The sequence below is a fragment of the Lichenostomus cassidix genome, chromosome 1Aa (genome assembly GCF_008360975.1).
Source record: "Lichenostomus cassidix isolate B80296 chromosome 1Aa, HeHo_3.0, whole genome shotgun sequence".
Classification (NCBI taxonomy): Eukaryota; Metazoa; Chordata; class Aves; order Passeriformes; family Meliphagidae; genus Lichenostomus; species Lichenostomus cassidix.
The window spans coordinates 38,131,354-38,151,808 of NC_139480.1; the positions used below are offsets into that span (position 1 = coordinate 38,131,354).

At 36.6% G+C, this 20,455-nt stretch overlaps 1 protein-coding gene across 1 annotated transcript in view; it reads left to right on the forward strand.

Annotated features, from left to right (window-relative positions):
• The window catches only part of OTOGL (otogelin like), an 87,340-nt gene that overhangs the window by 31,609 nt on the left and 35,276 nt on the right, over window positions 1–20,455 (forward strand). Inside the window, exons 25-29 of the mRNA XM_085045719.1 lie at window positions 583–721; window positions 14,551–14,685; window positions 15,369–15,515; window positions 17,194–17,313; window positions 19,582–19,698. Coding sequence (XP_084901845.1) covers window positions 583–721; window positions 14,551–14,685; window positions 15,369–15,515; window positions 17,194–17,313; window positions 19,582–19,698 — 658 coding nt within the window. The remainder of the gene's footprint in view (window positions 1–582; window positions 722–14,550; window positions 14,686–15,368; window positions 15,516–17,193; window positions 17,314–19,581; window positions 19,699–20,455) is intronic.

The window sequence follows — 20,455 nt, forward strand, 5'->3', positions numbered from 1 at the left end:
GGGAAATCAAATGAATATTTACACTTACATAAGCAAAAATAGAGGATGCCAATATTCCTCCATACAAATTTGTATTTGTATGTATGAATGTAGCTGACAGGAAAAGCAATCTTGCAAAGTATCAGCAATAATTTCTTAAACTCATTCTGTATTTGTCTGATACCCTGAAATCTTACAGGTAGCAACTGGAGGTATTTTCCTTTGATTATTTGCAGACCTTTATCAAAATTTGGAAAGAAAGAACTGAATATTGATGTCTTACAAATGAGCATGTTGTGGCATTGTGCCTTATTTATACTGGAGGCAGTGATGAAAATATTTGTATTAGCGATGAAAAGTTGGAGATTTTGCATATATTTTTAATCCATTTTTATTGTACATATGGACTGACGGCAAAATGTTCAACACTTGTTTTGCCATGGCATCACCAGGATCTTCAGAAGCAATCCACATGATAGGTCTCTGTTTCAAGGTCTGAAAATTTTATTCCATTTATGAATTTCTGTATGATTTGAAATAAAGAACCCAAGAAAGCAAATGACTGTGTTATGAGGAGATACTGATTGTTAGTTTTTCTTGCAGTGTTTGTCGGAGAGGCGTGTTCAACTGCACCAGTTATCCCTGTCCTGCTGTGTGCACCATTTATGGAGACAGACATTATTACACCTTTGATGGGCTGGAGTATGATTATGTCAGTGACTGCCAAACTTACCTGCTAAAGGTAAGAGGATTGTTCATATGTTTTCTTGTGTCCATGAGACAACAAGTATTTTGAACATCAGGAGTTGATCTATAGAAACAAACATTAATAAAACAGATGTAGAACAGATGTGAAAGAAGAATCTGTAAATGACATTTTTGCTCATTTGTTTGAAAATGGTACATGGGTGTGTTCTTACACATCTATGTGGTTTAGAGAAAAAGAAAAATCCATGTTTTCTGTTCTACCTTAACCATGCTTTTGTCACAATGAGCAAAGAGTAACACTATAGAAACTGTTAGAACTAGGTATAATCTATTGTTTCATTTAATAATTATCTATAAACCCTGCTTGGCATAGGGTTAATGATGAGCTCAGGCTGCTTGGAATTCTTCTTGAATGTGATATGCATCAGATCTGGATTGTATGTGTATAATAATATCAAACACAATGGTTTCATAATGCAACAATGAAATCATTCATTGAGATTGTCTGGCAGCTACCCGCTGATGTTCCTCATAGCACATATTTACAGTACATTGCTAGCTTTTTGTTTAAAAATACCGTTACTGACATTTAAAAATATAGTCTATTACTAAAACCACTATTGTTTATTATAATTGTTGCTATTTAAAGACCAAGTGTCTGTCTTCTCAGTTACAGTAATATGTTTAAAAAATACTAATTTTCCTGACTGGCTAACCTTAAGAAAAAAACATAGTTTCTCAACCAGGACTACTGCAAATAGTTCATTTCAAGTATGCTTTAGTAGATTAGTCACAGCTGTGAACTAAAATACATTGGTTCCAGATTCTTGAGTGTGGTTAAAAAGAAAAAAGAAGAGCGATTTGGAAAAGATAATAATACATCATAGCAAACTCCTGGCATGTATCATATGTGATAAAAGAGCTCTTACTCTTAGAGATACATGAACCTTTGTACAAGTCTTCCTTTAAAATGCAAAAAATAGGGCTTACTTTACCTGTAAAATCATCTTGCCTGTATGATGATGTGGAAAGGTGGGTAGTAATTTCTTAACTCTTGTGCCATCCATTCAGAGAGGTTTGTAAGACAAATCTATGCTGCTTTTTCAAACTTTAGTATGGTGCTGGAATGTTTGGCTTTTACAATTAAATATCACCTGTCACTCTACTGTGTAAAAAAGAACCTATCTGGAAACAAATCATGGGGAGATTTGGCATCCAAGAAGAAAGTTGGCAGCTGTATAATTAAGGCATGTGGCACACTGCCAATGGGCCATTCTTCAGGTGAACATGACACAAATGATGAAAATTCTGCCTATATAGATCCACTTTTCAGACTTCTCAGACTTTTTTCAGCTTTTGAAGCTTTATTATTTTTCCCAAACTCAGCTAATGTGAGAAAGTATAGCCTAATTTGTTCACAATTTTTCTTTCTTCTTTAGTATATGGAAAGCTTTTGTGATATGTATTGAAGGACTTTTGTACAAATTACACACTGCAAAATTGTGTCTGGAAAAAATGATGTATCTGTAGGCTAATTTTTGACTGGAAAATGTTTAGAGAATTTTTAAGGGGAAAAAAAGAAAAAGAAACAAAGGATGGGATTGTATGGCAGATGCCTCAGAATTTTGAGGGAACTAAAACACAGAACTGATGAACTATATGATGTGCAGTTCTGGAGCCAGAGGAATGGAAGATGGCAGTTGGACCAAATATTTTAAAATGACTTAATGACTGACTTTGACAGGAACAGACCAATATGTGTGATTTATATATGAAGGAACTTAATAGAAATTTTAATAAAGAGAAAATTGCAATGGGGGGAGGAGTTTAACCACCCCCACTTTTTTTAAACAAAAGAAATTGATGCATGAATAATCTTCTGAGTTATTCCATGAAGGCAATAAATATATGGATAAGGATAACCAGGTTAATATGTATGTATTTTAGCTCAAAGACTTTTTGGAGAAGGATTTAAAAAAATAATGTTTAGAGACTACTTTCATATAGGATGAGAATGAGTATTCCTAGAGACATGAATTCACAAAGTCACAGAATCACAGAATGGGTCAGGTTGGAATGGACCACAGTGGGTCATCTGGTCCAATCTCCATGCTCAAGCAGGGTCATCCTAGAGCACATGGCACAGCATTGTGTCCAGACAGTTCTTCATCATCTCCAGTGAGGGAGACCCCACAGCCTCTCTGGACAATCTGTTCTAGTACTCGGTCACCTGCACAGTAAATAAATTCTTCCTCATAATTTCCTTTGCATGTCTTTCTGCCCATTGCATGTCTTTCTGCCCATTGCCTCTTGTCCTATTACTTGGTGCCACTGAGGAAAGCCTGGCTCCTTCCTCTTGACACCCTCCCTTCAGATATTTATACACTTTGATGAGGTGCCCTCTCAGTTGTCTCTGCTTGAGGCTGAACAGTCCCAGCTTCTCCAGGGTTTCCTTGTAAAACAGCTACTCCAGTCTTCATCAACTTTGTTGCCCTCCACTGGACTAATTACAAGTCAGAGGTTAAAACACAGGAATAAATGACCTTTTTTTTTTAAGGGAGAAATCTTGATCCCACAGGGATCCATGCTGAAACCTGCACTCAGCACTTTCAGAACAATTTTGAAGAGGTGATGTGAGGATTGAGGTAGAGTATTCTTATGATAAAAATTCAGTATGAACAGCTGAAACAAAAGCTTCAGGAGATCTTATGGCAGAAAACACTGCATAGTAAAATGAAAGAGGAAATTCAACAATTAACAACTACAAATCAATGAACAGGAAAAAAAAAACCCTGTGACTAAACGACCATGAGGATAGGCACTACCTTAGCTGCTTCCATTCCTTATATAGGAATGGGATTTTATGTGAGAAAAAGAAACTAAACAGATGTAGTGGACATCTGCATAGTGGCAGCCTGAGTGATAATCCAGTGTCATCCATTCTCCAGTTTCACATATGCTTTTATTTGCACGTACACAGTTACGCTAGAGTTGTACACATACTGATGTGGTTAAGCTGCATTAGATGTGCAGACATGATACCATGATGAGGCTGCTCCTGTTTGAAGTATTCTTTTTTGTTCCTAGAGCCGAGGTTTCCATGTCTCTCTCTCTGTATAGTCCTCTTCCCTTATATTGTGACATTTTTAATAGTCTGAGTAATATGAGTCTACCTTGAGCTACAATTTGTTGAGAAGGTATGTAAGAGCACCCTGTCTCTTACTGCCTTTTATACAAATAGAGAAGCCAGATGAAAGATGGAAAAGTATATATACAAATGCAAAATATATTTACAAATGCAAAATTTTAAATTCCTTGCCTAACATCTTGGCAGGCACAGCTATCCAACAGCTATCCAAGGCAGTAGTACCTAAACCATACTGCCTGTTCTACAAACCAATTTTTTTTTCTTTTAAATACAATCACAGAATCATAGAATGATTTGGGTTGGAAGGGACCTTTAAAGGTCTTCTAGTCCAAGCCTGCTGCCATGGGGATGTGTGTGCTGTGTGCTTCAAGTTTCCTGCCTGTAAGGTATTACAGAACATCATAGCTTTGATAGCTGCTAATACGTAGTCTATTGACTTTATGCTAGTTTGCAGTGCTGTTGTGAGGCTGATTTTTATGGATAATATGTGGAATGCTCACCAGACACCTGAAATTGAAGCAGCTGAAATGGTTGTAATATTGTAAATCAACACTGTAATAAGTTTGTCCATTCCCTTTTATCTTTAATCTTTTATCCTTTAATCTTTTTCCTGTAAGCAGTGGACTGCTTCATCCCTACTAACATGAATACTCTAAAGGTGTTGTAGCAGGACAATAAGGGAAGTTAGAGCTAAAATCAGTTTGTTTGCATATGAGCTCTTCCCAGATATAGAACTGAGAGCAAGAATTATAATCTGAATGCATCGTCCCCAGAGGCATGATAATGTTCTGTTCCCATCCATGTTACCAGCCCTCACTGTTTGATTTGGCTGTTGGCCTCCCTAAATCTGATCTGTTTGAACAACTCTTTAATTTGTCATCATATTGCACTGTACCAAACAAAGAACTCATCCTTACCTTTTATTATGTTTTTAATAAGGAGCCCTTGTGCTCTTGTGGGAGAAAAATCAAGTATAAGCTTTCAGCCAATTATGAAACTTACTTGTTTTCAACATCAGTGTCTTCTGTCAGACCTTTTTGTTTAAGGTGACAGCAAGTGTATAAAAAGCCCTTTATAACTAGTTCAACAGATATATCCATTGAGCAGAAAATGACAGAAAACATTTAGAGCAGCAATTAAGAAATTAGGGCAGTAAGGTATTGTGAAATGATAACTTAATCTTTATCAAGGAAGTAGGAGTTACATTACACACTGAGATGTAAAGTCCCTGTATAGATAAATGACATTCACAGAGAAGACATAAATTTTTACTTTTAACATTTTAAAATCTCAGTAATTTCAAAGGTAAAATAAAAAATGATAGCAGACCAACTAATTTATCAGTGTAGATCATGTAAACACCTAATTTTGCTAATCTAAATATGAATGAAGAATTTAAAGTCAAACACTTTCTTAATTAAAGATTTAAATATTTTTGTTTCTTCAATTTTCTTGCTTATTGTCTTATTTTATTATCTTTGATGGTGCTACATTCTTTCCCCCCAAAAATGGGGCTACTTTTCTGGCAAACTTTTTACTAGTTACAGTCTGTTTCTTCCACTTACCTGTTTCATAGACTTCTGCTTTTATAGTAAAATTGCTGTCTTCTGATGGCAGGTGTTGGCCTTTTTCTGTCTCTATGGTAGTTTTCAGTCCTGCAGCTCAGCATTTTTAATAAGGCTTGTAGGATCAGTGCACTTGGAGCCCCTCAGACATTTTTTCTTCTGTGAAACAGAAGAGAATTTTTTCCCAGAAAAATATTCTCAGAAAAATTATTAGTAGTATTTCTCAGAAAAAAAAGATCTTAGAAAATATTCTCAGAAGACAATATTTTCTCTGCTTTGGGGCAGACTCCAAGTAAGAGTTTAGAGGGATAAACTACACATCAGAATATTCTCAAATGTGAGGGAACCCAGTTGGAAGGCTCATCTGCTGTTTAAAAAACACCCAAAACTCCCCACGGAAGTATTTTCACTAACTGTAGTAGATAGTTGAGAAGGTTCTAAAGCACAGAAAGGGGTGGACTGTTTCCTTTCCATATACTGAAATATGAAGGTCAGCATAACTAAGCCCTCATCCTCAAGTATTCCTATTTAATAGATTAGTCTTCAAAATATGCAATACAAATACTTTCACTTTTTTTTCACCTGCCACTGGGGTTTGAACATTTTAAAGTCACCTTTTTATCTTTTTTGATGCAACCATGAAAACTCTTTTAAAGCCAAAGTTGTAGGATTGTGAAAGCAACAACCATTTGAGCCATTTGATCAAATAATGGAACCATTATGCCAATTAGAAGTGCAGATGTAACCCTTTGGGGTCAGGAGACATTACATGAGACCCCATTTGTTAAGTTCATTTAACAAAACACATATCATCTCAGGAACTGCAACTACAGTTTCCCAAATGATTCTCCTATTGCTGAGCAGTCCCCAGAGCTAGATACCTGGAGTGCTCTGGGGAATACAGCCAGGGAGCTCTTTTCTTGCATTCTCCTTCTTTTGTAACTTGAAGCAAGTTCAAAGCTCTTAGTTAATGGTACTTTTATTAGAGTGCTTAATTCAGAGATTGGTTGATGTAATGATAATATTTATCTTGACTGGTAAATTTGTTAGATTATGACTGGGCATAAGCTGGAACAATCACGCAGAAAGCAACAATTTCAGTTACTGATTTGACACATCTGAGGAGTCAGAAGTAGAGTTTATCCTGATTTCTGTTACTGAATAGCTGTAATTTTTTTGTGCAGCTTTTTTTCAACATCATTTGTGCCAGGTAGCCAGACTGTAAATTCATGCAATTGGCAAATCTGTAGAATTAAATATTATTTTGCATGGTCTTTCTCACAGCCTATATGTAAAATAAATACATTCTTCTTGCTGTTAGTCACCCTATAGAGAATAAAAGCTGCAGGTTCATGGTTAATCACCATTGTCAAGATGACTATTCATAGTTAAGACAAATAGTTCCTTTAATAGGTTCTGAAGATTTTAATGGGAATGTAAATAATTTTGAATTTGGAATTAAAAATGTTAAAAATTGGACACCAGACTCTAAAAGTAATTTTCATTTTTTCAGGGATTAAAACTGTACATGGAGTTTCAATCCGAATGCCTTTAATTGTTTAATTAACATATCTAATGCTCAAACCACATTCCAGCATGTAGTTTCATGAGTAAGTGAGGTACCAAAATATTTCCACCTAAACCACTTGTCAAATAATTTATAGCAGCAATAACTGTGTAGAAATAAAGATGTGTTGTGTGAAAATTTGTGTCCAAAAAGGAGACAGATTACATTTCAGTGAAACATTGTTTACTGTGAATAGTTTGCCTTGCTGTAGTTGCAAAGAATACCAACAGTTTGCTTTTCATCAGTCCCATGATTTCAGAAGAAGCCTTTCTGGATGCTCTCTTTTGCTGGGTCTCTGGAAGTTCTGTAAGGGTCAATGGCAAGCTCCCTTGGGGAGACATCCCTTTCCATCTTGTCTTCAGCAGAACCTGTTTTTCTATTTGTTCTATTCCTTCTGTGAGCAAAAGATCTGATTACGGTCAGCAGTGGATTTATGCTCTGGTTCCATTTTCTTCAGATCAATGATTTCAGACTCAATTACCTCTGCATGCCTTTCCGCCTCCACCACCTGATTCTCCAGACCATTAAATTATGCAGTGAATGAATCACTTTTATTCTCCAACAAAGGAAAGATTTCTTTCAATTTGTGCAGATTAGCATGGAGAGCTTCCAGGAAAGGCTTGGGGGAAAGTTTCTTACTACAAGAATGGCAATTTGGAGGTGGTGTGCACATAGTGTGATTCAAAAGTTGGATTGTCTTTCTTTGCGATTTAGTGACCTTTTGCCTTGAATTTCTGATTTTGGGTTAGTATTCATCATCCAACAGCCCTTTGGCTATACTGGCTCCAACAGGTTTTACTCCTATGGTTGCCTGAAAAGGCAGTTCATGGTAAGAATGGCTGCCCGAGTTGGAGCACCTCTGGTGTGTACAGCTGTGTGGACTGTTGATGATACAACTCAGTAAAAGATGAACAAAGCCCAGCATGATGTGCTGCTGTTTCAGAGCTGTGTGGTGTGTTGGCAGCAGTAATACCCAGCCCTTCTCTGTGTTTGAAGGGGTGGGAAGCTCAGGCCAGTCACCTGTAGGTTCTGCTTAGCAGCTTATGGCCCCTGGGTGTTGGTGAGCTATTAGAACTGTGAATTAAATTTATTCTGATTTAGGTAATTATATGAGGGTTTGGTTTTTTTCCCTGCATGTATAAAAACTAAACTTCAGCAGTGTAAATGAACTCAATATTTTTTATATTGAAAACCACAAAATCTTTGTGCAAGTTCCAGCTTTCTAGCTCCCGCAATCATTTGCTGGAGCTCTTACTCTTTTTTTTCCTGTTGCACTTTATCGTTATATCAAACAGTGATAAAATATTAACATTTGTCATGCACTTATTAATAAAATAACACTAACAGGTCTCACATAAATACGTATATATACATGCTTATAAATTAAAACTAACACAACCAACTGTGCTGCTGATTTGTAATTCAGAATAATTCATGTTACAGAATGTGTCACTTGGAAACAAATATTCAAATGTTCCCAAATCTTTAATCTGCAGAAGATCTCATTTTTAATTAGAAAGGGATTGCAGTAATATGACCTCAGCAAAAGCTAAATCTGGTACACAAGCAGGCAAAGTTAAGTAAATGACACAAAAGGAAATCTGCTTTAAATGATTTTTTTCTCAAAGCTTTTAATATAATTCTCTTAAAAAAAAAATCCAGTGATTTCTGTCTCTAGCATTTTCAAAATTAAGAAACATTGAGTTAGAACAAAGTTCTATTATTTTAGGTAGATAAAGTAAAATATTCACTGTCCTGTATCTTCATTATTACCTGTAGATTTTTAAAAAAGTATTTTGATTTTATTGTTGACAAACCTTCATAAAACCCAACAACTCTATATTGCAGTAAAATCTGCTAGGAAAAAAATCACTATGTATAAAGAAAATATTATATAATATGTTCTTCCTAGTGCTTGTATACATACATACATGTATGTATACATACTTGTAATGCACGTTTTTTGAGTTTTTGAGAGTCTATTCTGCCTGATAAGTATCCTTTTCAGAAGTCACTTTTAAAGAAATAGGAAAGAGTTATCATGAATGCATTAGCAAACATCTGGAAGTTGTTTGAGGATGAGTCAGTAGCTGGAATAATCTCACTCATCTTGAATTTTCATCCATGAATCTACTCAGTCATGTGCTCTCTTCCATTTCTACTCAACTTTACTTCAAAGCTAGAAATGTGTTGTATCTTACATGTGTTCTGAAAGCTTCTTTGCCATATTCTAAGTGAAAATAACCTGCATCCATATAGAAGATGTGGAGGAAAAGAAAATTAATATGCATTTGCATGAGCAACTTCACTTTCAGGTTCTTAGTTTCTAAATGTGGTTTTTTGGTTCTTTTTTTTCACTACTTGTATAAAAATAGGTAACATCAGTGGGAAAAAAAGTGCTATTACTATTCCCTTCCTCTCTTTTCTCTCTTGTGTAAGAGGACCACCTATTATCTTTCCTATAATATTTTTTCCCAACTTTCATGTGGATTTTTTCCCAAACTGAGACAGTGTGTTTCAGTGCCATCTGTTGACTCCAAGCAATATTGCTCCATTGTTTTAACAGCTATGGGAAAGAACATTTGCTGATACAAATTAGTACAGGATGCAAAAACAGGGATCAAATAAAATTATGTGCAATGTATATATAGTTTTGAAAAGGTACAGAAGAAATTAGTGCACCAGCAAAACAAAAGAAGGCTTTCAACAAGAGATGCTTCATAGCATAAATTGAAATGAGTTTTGCATAATTAATGTGTTTTCACTGGTTGTCTGGAGATCAAGTCGATAGTAAAATGGCACAGGAAGCTCATAGAACAAGAACATGTTATGTGCCATGGCATTTGTCTGCTCTCCAAAATCAAAATAATTTATATATTTATGCCTAAAAGCTCACTAAATCTGGGCTAGGCTTTTTTACTTCTCCTAGATCAAGCTCACTAGAAGTAATAGTTTCAAATGTTAAGTTCTTTCAGAAGAAACTTAGAGCCCAATAAACTGCAACCAAACCAATTTTGCCATAAAATCTCCTGAAGTGTTAGGTCTGAACAGAGCTAAAGAATCTCTCTGAAAATATGTCAGAAGAAGAAAGCAAATTCTGCATTTCAAACTACTGTATATTTTTTCGGTATTTTTAGAGCTTTTTGCACTTCTTTTTGTGGCTATATTTGAAAACATCTAAAGCATCATTAAAGCAAAAAGAAAATAGGACTAATCTAGCTCTGTCCCATTCCCAGGATGTTCCAACATGCCTTTACAGCCACCCTAGTTTGCAATTTCGTGTATTGTAAGGAACAAACCAAAATAATGGGTAAATCAGGGTATTAAGAATGGAAAAGAATGTGTCTTTACACTGAACAGTTAGAGAGATTTTAATGAAACTTTCAAAGAAATAAACACAGCCACTTTTAAATTGTCTTCTCCCAGGCAGCATTTTGACAATGTAAGCACACTGCACAACGTTGTTATTGGCTAAAAGGAATAGTAAATTTCTAACAGGATATTGAAATAGAAAGTTTCTAACAAAAATAAACTCTAGCATTCCTAAGCATTGCTTAAAAAAAAAGAAAAGAAAAGAAAAAGTAAAAGGAAAGCAGTGCTTTGCTTTTTCGACTAGGAAGAAATATGGAAAAAAAGTGCGGCGAAGTCTAGAAAAAGAATGTCCTGAGAAGCAGGACTGACAATGAGCTTTTGACTGACTGCCCAGAGCTGTGACTCTGTCTTTTCTGTTGCTTGGCAACTCCATGTTATCACAAAGAAACTGATATTAAGTTGGAACAGGCTGGATATGGTAATATACGTGGGAAGATACTCTTGCAGTGGGAAAACCATTTTATTTCTAGTTTCTGTCAGCATAAGTAGGTTTCACATGATGAACTGTAGTACATCCCCTGTTGGGTGCATTTTACCTAAAAAGGTAAAGAGTGACTCTGCCTTGGAAAGAGTGCAGAAAAAAAACAAAACCAATGAAAACCCTACCTTGTTATTCATTAGACTTGTTCCTACTATCTACTCAGACCACATTTCTTCTAGTGGTAGTGACAAAAGCTTGTTTGCATATTTGTGTGGATTTAGTACAGATTAGAGAGATGGAACTCGATCATTATCATTTATACTATCACATTGCCTAAAAACTCTCAAGATTTGCCTAAGACCTCACTGTCTTATATAAACATTAGAAGATGATCCTCACTTTATCTGAATAGTCCTTTCTTTTGCATTGGCAATAGTTAAGTGCTAAGTTTCAATTGCACTTTATTTCTTCTTTGTTGAAAGAAGAGGCTGCGTGTGCAGCAGCTACAGAATAATTGGAAGACTGTGATAGAAACTGTCATTCAAGTTTGAATTTGTCCAGTCCTGTGTGACTGGGAAAGGTGTATATTGAGGTATATGGAGAGAATGGCAAGGGTATGTATGTAAAGCAAATAATTTTGTGAAAGCTTAGAGCCATAAGAGACATGTAATCCATAATGATATTTTTATGTTTGGGTTTAGGTCTACAATTTAATAAGAAAAAGAGAAACACAGAAGATTCAGGATTTAATGCAAAGCCCTTTTTTCTAAAACGTCTGGTTTACTCATAACTCTACTGAACTACTACCACAGTCTCTCTGCATTTTCATATTGCTTAATTTCTAGTAATTTAACACCATCATGCAGTCCTACAAGTAAGGAAGTACTTCACATATCTTCAGGACTCCCTATTCTGGCTTTGGTCAGCAAAGCACTTCCTGGCTCCAGGCCTCTCTGTACTGCAGAGTTAACTTGAAATATAACTCAGCTTGTGCCTTTGGCTTAAATCCCAGCCATACACAGAAACTTCTGACTTGAGTATGTTGATGCTGTTCAGCTGAAGGGATTGGCCTGGTCTGTCAGAAGGCACAGACAGCAGCTTCAATTAGCATAGTTAATACAGCTGCCCTCTGCTGCTGCTAGGAGCTGTCTTCATTGCCAAAAAAGGTGTATTTTTACTGTGGAATAATTAGCCTGATCTAACTGTCCTTGCTTAAAATCAAGCTCTTCATCTCCTTTCTTACAGTGAAGACATTGCTTCTCTATTAACTCAGAGTGTCCCCTTTTGCTGAGGCTAAGCTAACTGAAGAGGAATGAACTGTGCAATGAAAAGAGCCCACAATGTCCTAGGCATCAAACAGACCCAGAGACTGCAAGCAAAGTCCTTCTCTGCACTGAGTCGTGGTGGGGAGGTAGCTCCTTTTGTCACTTTTCAGTTGGCCAGCACAGAATGTATCAGCTTGCATCCTATCTATCAAACTAATGAGATTGTCTCCTTTTTTAATTTACCACATCACATCCAATAAATCAAAAAATGCTCTGGGTTGTTATCTGACTTGGAGTGGAATAATTGTTGTACTGACTCCAGCAGCAAGCCTGGCTAAATTAAAACATAGTCTATATCCCAATATGGTAGTGACCAATTTTATTCTGAGTGCCACCTAAAACAACTTTACAGCAGAATGGAACAGATGAACTTTGCTTTACCTTGAAGCTTTTGATTCTTTTAAACTGAATTCCCTTGCTATATCATGGAGAGCTGATTTCCTACACCCCCTTACCACCAGGCAGTTAGTGAATAACTTTACCCACTCTAGCTGTTGTCTTCCAAGCTAACTGCTGACAAATACCATCTGTTTCTTAAGCTCTGGCATTAGAGTAATGCAGAGCTTGCAGGCAGTCTCCTACACCTTGTGTTCATCACATTCACAAGCACTTGTTGCTGTAGAGTGTTTTTCTATGCCAGGTAGCAGCATCCTGTGGCTTGTGGGTCTTGCTAGACCAAGGGCAAACAAAACTATAACACCTTCTCTGTGTGGCAAAAAAATACCTCTACACTTTCCAGCATCTGGGATTGGGTTTGTTTTTTTTATTTTAGATTGAAAGTGCTCTTTAAAGAGTTTGGTCACCATGACTTTTATTAAGAAAAATACACAAACTGCTTCCTATAGCACCTGTGTTTTCTGTATGCAGTGTTTCTCACTGATGAGGAAAAATCACTGATTTTTTTAAATTCTGGAATTCTGATGAACACAGAATAAATAAGGGTACAAATGTGAGACAGGCAAGAGGTAGTTAGGAGTCAGCAGTCAGCACCTTTCAGGGGTACACTGACCAAGGTAGTGGTACATTGATGACAGGAGGGAGCAAAGTTCTGGGACAGATGCTGTGGGCACAAACCAAGGCAAGAGATCCCTCCTGTAGTGCCCAAGTGGAGCTCTTCAAGTGCATTGCTGGGAGACAAGAGTAGTTCCCAGGACTGGGGAGATGCTGTGAGCCACCATTTCTGTCTTGCACACCATGCCTGTTAACACCTGCAATTGGCTTCATCTAATCATAGTCTTAGAGAGTATGTTTAAAGCAGGGTGGGAGGAAGAAGGGTTTTGGCAAGAAGAGAAACTTTTTGTTCCCAGCACTACCCAAGTGTTCCATATAAGACTAGATTAGTCAGTGGGTGCTACTTGCCACTTCCAAGATTTTTATTTCACATCTGTCTCAGGTTTATGATGACTGTAGGGCTGCATTTGATCAAACATTGAACCAATAACACTGTTATTGGCTCATATTAATATTACGAAGTTAACTTTCTCAAGTAATTTCAATAGTTATAGCTGCTTTGTTGATTTGCAAGGGTTGGTACAGAAATGAACTGGAAAGCAAATTAAAATAGGAAATAATAGGAATAACTCAACTTTTTTTTTTGTTTGTGGTGGTGTTACCAACTACAGATGGTAGCCTTTATTCTAGTAACAATCCTAGCATGGGAATTACAAGGTGCAGTTGTGTTTCCCTCAGGATACAGAAGAATCACAGAAGCTGTAGGTGAATAAACAGACATGTTGAGCCAAGGTGCAAAGGTGATTTTTTGTGCCTAGAATACAAAATTAATGTACAGACTGTAGAACCAAAAGGTATGGGATTGGGAAAACAATAAATTTGGGTCGTAAGTGGTAAAACACCAGTAAACCAAGACAACAAAGTATTCAAATCTTCTACATGTTAAAATAACCCCACCCCATGAACAAAAATATTGGCAGAAACCTTTACCCCTCCAATAACACTGAGTATTACTCACAGTTTTGTGAATTTTGATTGGTAGTGGCACAGAAACTGTTCTATCTACTACAGACAGATGGTAGGTTTCAAAAATGCGAAAACAGCTTGATCTCATGTACCTTGGTTTAAAAATAAAGCTCTTTTTATAGAATGTCTCAATTTTGACAACCACACTGTGCTGTAAATATTGGATTCCAAATATAAGCATATTTTAAAAGCCCAAACTAGACTCTTATTTTAGCGGTAGCCTGATCCTCTGAGTTTGTGAAGTCTTCAGGGAGAGGAGTCACAGCTTGAACATAATGGTTCTTTGTGTTTAACCCCAAAGTTTGTGGGTTCAGCTTTGAATTTAAAAATGCATTTCCTGGTTTGGTAACTTACTTAAATTTAATTTCAAAAGTGTGTAAATTCTAAATTATCCATCTTTTTCTTGGTGATGGTAAGCATAGAATAAATCTGCAAGAGTGAAATGCAATTGAATATATAAGTAAAATGATTTCTTCTTTATGTTTCAGAGTACAGACAACTCAAATATATCTATAATTGCTCAGAACAAGAAGTGCTTTGATAATGATATTGTTTGCTCAAAGAATGTTTTCATCACTGTTGGAGACACTGAGATTTATTTTAGTGAGCCTTCTGAGATGCAGGTTAGTTATTTTCTTTCCTTTTTGGGTTGCCTTTAAGATAAGCACTGCAAATTTACAGCTCTAAAGGAGTATGTTTTTGGAAAGCATCTCACAGTCTGAATTAATATAGTACAAGTGCTTAGGCCTGGATAAAGCAGCAGGTCCCAGGATGTGGGGGCTTTTTTTGTTTGGTTGGTTTTTTTTAGTTTGGGGAGGGGGAGGGGATTGTTTAGGGGTTTTTTTTGTTTGTTTTAGTTTGGTTTTTTTTTTTTTTAGTTTTGTTTGTTTGTTCATTTTCTTTTTGGTTTGGTTTTTTGGTTTGGTTAGGTTGGGGTATTTTTGGTTTTGGGTTTGGTTTTTGTATTTTTTGGTGGTTGGTTGGTTGGTTGGTTTTGTTGTGGTTTTTTTTTTTGTTTGTTTAAGTTCTATTTGTCCCACAAAGAAGACTGCTTAAAAGTCTCAAGGAGTTGAAACATACTGGCATTTATGAGTTTCTTGTCACTTGGTTTTGAAAGGGAAACCAAAGTATGAAGCAAACTTGAATGAGTGCAAAGACAAAATATTAAACAACAGTTCTACTAATACTATTGATTCAGCTATATGTTTAAGATAAAGTATTCTTCAATATACACTTTGCTGTTACCTGGCTGTATACCTTGGTAATATTACTTTGGTAGATCTTAATAAATATTCATTTGTGTCAGAAGACCCCCGAGACACAGGAAAACAGATCTAACTATCAGCTCTGGAAGGCTGGATATTATACTGTGATACACTTTCCAGAACAGGACATTACAATTCTCTGGGATAAGAAGACAATGATGCATGTTAAAGTTGGACCTCGATGGAAGGTGAGCCAAAAAATAAATCTGAGATTTTGTGTAGATTCTCTATATTGCTAATGTGTTCTTGTATTGAATAACTGTGATTGTCTTTTCTTCAAGACTAGCTTTCCCAGTGATATAGGTGTTTACCATGGTGTTCAGCTGGTAACATTTCCCAGGTAAGAAGAGATGGAGAATGCAGCTTCTGAAGAGAAGGAGTGATTCCTACATGTATGTTTACTCTGTTGCTTGGTACACTGCAACCTTGGAGATATGCAGTGATTCAGCTTTGACTCAAAGATACTTGGGGGGCTGGAAGGGAGTTTTGAGTTAGCCAGTTCACTGCATGTTTTCATAATTTCTGAAGCCAATGGAAAAGAAGCTTCCCTATTTAGTGACATGGAAAATGGCAAGTTTGTAGTACAGATGGCATTAAACTGATGATGGAACTGCAGCCTCACATGTAATAGAGTCTTTGAGATGAACAGATGGAGTCACATCTTGGGTTTAATTTGAAAAGACAAAATACAAGAAAGGATCTAGACAAAAACTGACATTTAAACCTAATGGATATATTGTGACAGGATTCAGTCATGATGCAAGGAGGATACAAAGCTCCTTCTTTTGCCAGTTGCCCTTCTCTTTTTCGTTCCTACATCATCATCTACCTTGGTGACTCTGTAGTTCAGTCTTTTGAGTACTGGCAGAGTATCCATATCTGTGCAATTCAGAATTACATTTCTGCTTTGTTTCAAACATGAACACATGTATTAAGATGAGGCTCTTTCAGCAAAAGAAAAAAAATCATGCTAGGCTAGAATACAATATCAGATTTTTTGAAGTATAAGTCAAAGCTATAATGACAATCTAATGTGGTTTTAAAACAAATTATAGGCTTCTGTCCAAATAGCCATAAAATACTTGTTTCACCAATTAGTTGATTTATCAGCCATCAATACACATTGAGAAAAAAAATTCTTCTGTTTTCGAGTAAGCTAGCAGGGAGCTGAGTTCTACAGGTTGCATTCAGGACCACAAATACTTCCAGTTCTTTATGTTTCTAAAGACTGTTTCTTCCAGAGGCTCCAGTTCAGTAAGATAATGTCTGCAGCAGACCTTGAGAAAAAAGAACTCATTAGCATGAAGCACAAAACCCTAGAAATCCAACTCTGCTTTTTACTGACATGCAGAAATGTCTGCTTTCCTATATATTTATTTGAGTACCCATGAATACATAGTTTTTCCATCAGTAGCATATGCCCAACACAAGAAAGTTGCAGCTGTCTCTTTTAAAATTGCTATTACAAATGTTCTAGCTATTGTGAGCTAAAATTAGAGGCAGCAAGTTTTAATGACACCAGCTAGTCAGGCTTTGCAATCATGAGGCAATTCACCTGAACTTTTGACTTTTAGACTGGGAGCACTACTAAGCTTTCAGAAAAAAATATTACTACATTCCAGGCCATTTTCACAGGCAGAGAGTAAGAACAGGTTCTGAAAAACAAGAAGAGAACCACTGATTTCACTGATTTCTGTTAAAAGATATTTGCAATATGGAACTGCAGGCATAGCAGAGTGTCAGATATTTTCAGAGTATAAGTCAGATTTGCATTCACCTTTTTCACTTAAAAAAATCCATATTCCATGTGTGTAATTTATGCTGATTATTGACTGTCAGTTCGTGAAAAAAAGTCTTCTCTTTCAGGGCAAACTGGCAGGCCTGTGTGGAAATTTTGACAAATATACTTCAAATGATCTGACTACATCAAACAACATGGAGGTGAGAAATGCACAGGTGTTTGGAGACAGCTGGGTATTAGGACAGGTAAGTCCCATGTCCAATAAAAATTTCGAGAAAAAAGATAATTTTATATTGTAAATGAGCCCATTATAAGAAGATGACTTCCAGGTATTTTCTAAACTTATGGTCATTGTATAAGACAACGTTTTAATTTTCGTATCTGTAGATGGGAAATATGTTAATAATGTCTAATGTCAAAGCAAGCATATACCGAATTTAAATGAAACCAAACAATCTCTTAAGGGAAGGATATATCTTCCCCTGTGTAAGAAAATGATAGGGGTTTGGATTTCAGTGTTCTACAAAGTCAGGTACACTGCTTCTGATGTTTTTGATTCATTCCAATTAAAAACAATTGTAATTTCTCTGAGGCTGGAGGCATCAGGATATTAAAGGTGAACAGAATCTGAATGCTGGAAAAAAGAGGTCTGGAAAACAGTTTCTTTCTGAACACTGAAAATAAAATTACTTATTTTAGTTGCACTTTGTAAATGGAGTCAACTGACAAAGCAGAGTTGGTGAAGGGATGGGCAGAAGAGGCTCAGAACAGCAACCCAGTATGGAAACCCAGTATGGAAACTTGGTTTCTGAGGAGAAGGGAGGAGAAGGAGACTATAGAGAGTGGATGACTGCAACTCTGGTTTATAACACAGAAGAATAGCTATTTTATTAATTTGTGCTGAGAAGATGTAAAGTTTTACAGCTTTGTGAACCTCCTGAAAAATCAGTATTTGTAATGAACTCCCTTTGGATATCTTTCAGGACCAGTTTTTAATCTGTTCTCTCCTTGACACAGCAGGAAATTGACCAAATATCTCTCACCTCAGGAAAGAATGGTTTGGAATAAAGGTCTTGAGGTTTCTCTGCCTCAATAGCTCCCTTTGGATTTATTTTATTCTACATAAAATGTTTAAATTTCATAAGCGAAAAAGGCAAATGTGTAGAGTTATACTGCTCATCTAGAACATCGTACATAAACAAATGTGTAAATACTTTGTATGAAGTGCGTGAATTTTTCTTTTTCAGTTTATCAGTTCAGTGGCTCCCTTAAAAAAGTGTATAGTATTTGCATAGCATATTAACTTGTAGGATGTTGTAACTTTTGCATATGCAGCCCAGATTTCCATCTACATTTTGGTGGAGAGATAGATAGATAGATAGATAGATAGATAGATAGATATTTCATATATACATGTAATTTTTTTTTTTGTAAAATCTCATATAATCTCCTGATCTCTGTGTCTGCCAGAGCACTCAGGATCTATGCTCAAGACCTTGGTCTTGCTGGTAGGCTGTGCTCAGAGAGTCCTGACACTTCATCTGCCCCCGCAGTAGACCTTAGGGATTTTGTCAGAAAGGACCTTTGGCCTTTGTAGAAATGCAGCCTCGTCACCATTTCTGAAAAATCTAAAATACTGTAACGGAGTATTTGATAGCTGGAGGCCTAGAATGCAGCCCTGCTACTGGAAAACGTGCTTGAATTAGCACTGTGAGGCATGAGACGCTTCCAGGGCTTCTCCCTGCGGGGAGTGGCAGCACATACCCTCACAGTGGTGTCTGAGCAACTGCAGAGGGGGGCAGCGTGGGTGGGTGACTGCACTGCAGCTAAGGCTGCTGTGGGACACCCTGATGATGCCTATGGATTCACCCTTACACCCTCCTGGTGCATTACACCCACCTTCCCTGCTGCACCAAGCCAGCGTGGTTTCAGATGAACTCATGTTTTCTGAGCAGAATGTCCCTTTGCTATATTTTTTTCTTCTTCCTTTTTCCTTTTTGAAGGGATCCTTTAAGTGATGTAGTTGTACCTCAGCCATTTTTGAGTTATCATGATGATCTTTGACTCTATTTTTTTAATGAGTTGCTCCCTTCCTACCACTGCTTCTTTATTTGTACTTACAGGGCTATAGCCATCTGTAGTGTGACTCCATTTAAAGTCAGTGCAAAACCTCCCAGGATGGATTTGGACCATGTATTTGTTTGTAATGTTACAGTTGGTTGCTCTGGTAATGATTATAATGTGTCACAAAGAAAACATTTTGTCTTTATGCACTGAGCAGACAGCAGGAACATTTCAGTGCTGTTTCAACACAACACAACGATTCTCTTTTGTGCAAATGTTTTCAATTATAACAACAAATCAGGGAAAGAAAAAGATGAAGAAGATAGCATTTAAACTTCTTTTGTTTTCTGATTATGCAATTATTGAATTATATGTATTATGGTGTACCTGAGTCTGTGATAAACACACCTACATATAAAATATTTGTGGTGTTTTTGCTTGTTTACAAGTGCAAGAGCCCAAATGAAACACTGAGACCATGTGAAGTACATCAGAGCAAGTTCCCTTATGCCAAAAAGGAATGCTCAATTTTATACAGCGATCTCTTTGCACCTTGTCGCAATGTGGTAAGTTTATTAAAAATCTCAGATGTGCTGGCATGAAAATAATAAAATTCCAGTAATTAATTTCTTCTTGCCATTACCCTCAGTCTCAATGCCAAGGATGCAGAGTAAAGCCCTGCAAGTATCTCTGTGTGGGTGGGCTATATTTGTGCAGAGCTCCTTGTTACTTCCAAGACTGGAATCTGAACATAATAGTGGTAATGGAGTCGTGAGTTAGTAGACCGAGTAATCAAGATTCTGTTCTCTTTAGGTTTCATTTCTACCTTTTATCTATATAGGTAGCTGAATTTTTAGGGCTTTTTAATAAATTAAAGGTTTCTAAAATAAGTGTATGTGTAATGCACCTACAGTTTAGCTTAAGTGGTTTTATTTTGTCAGGTGTCCTGCTCTGTATAGAAAGAAATATGAGAAAACAAGATTTCAGCTTCAGAGCTATTGGTCTTTTTGTTTGGCAGCTTATCATCTGGTTTTATCAAAACTCTTAGTTTGGTGTCCTTGTTGCCCCAATACCTGGATGAGCCTGGGACTTGAATTACCAGAATGTCCTTCAGTTCAGTCTAGAGAAGACGGGTGGAACAATAGCTTGTGTGGTAATCTTTTATTCCTTTTTAATCCACCCATTATCAATGCAAGACATGCTTTATACATTTTTCCCCATTTCTGATTTTAGCCTCCCAATGGTATATAGGTGCTTCTTTACACCTGTGCCACCAAGAATCACTACAGCATTTCCTCTCAGCTTCTTCATGACTGTTAATAC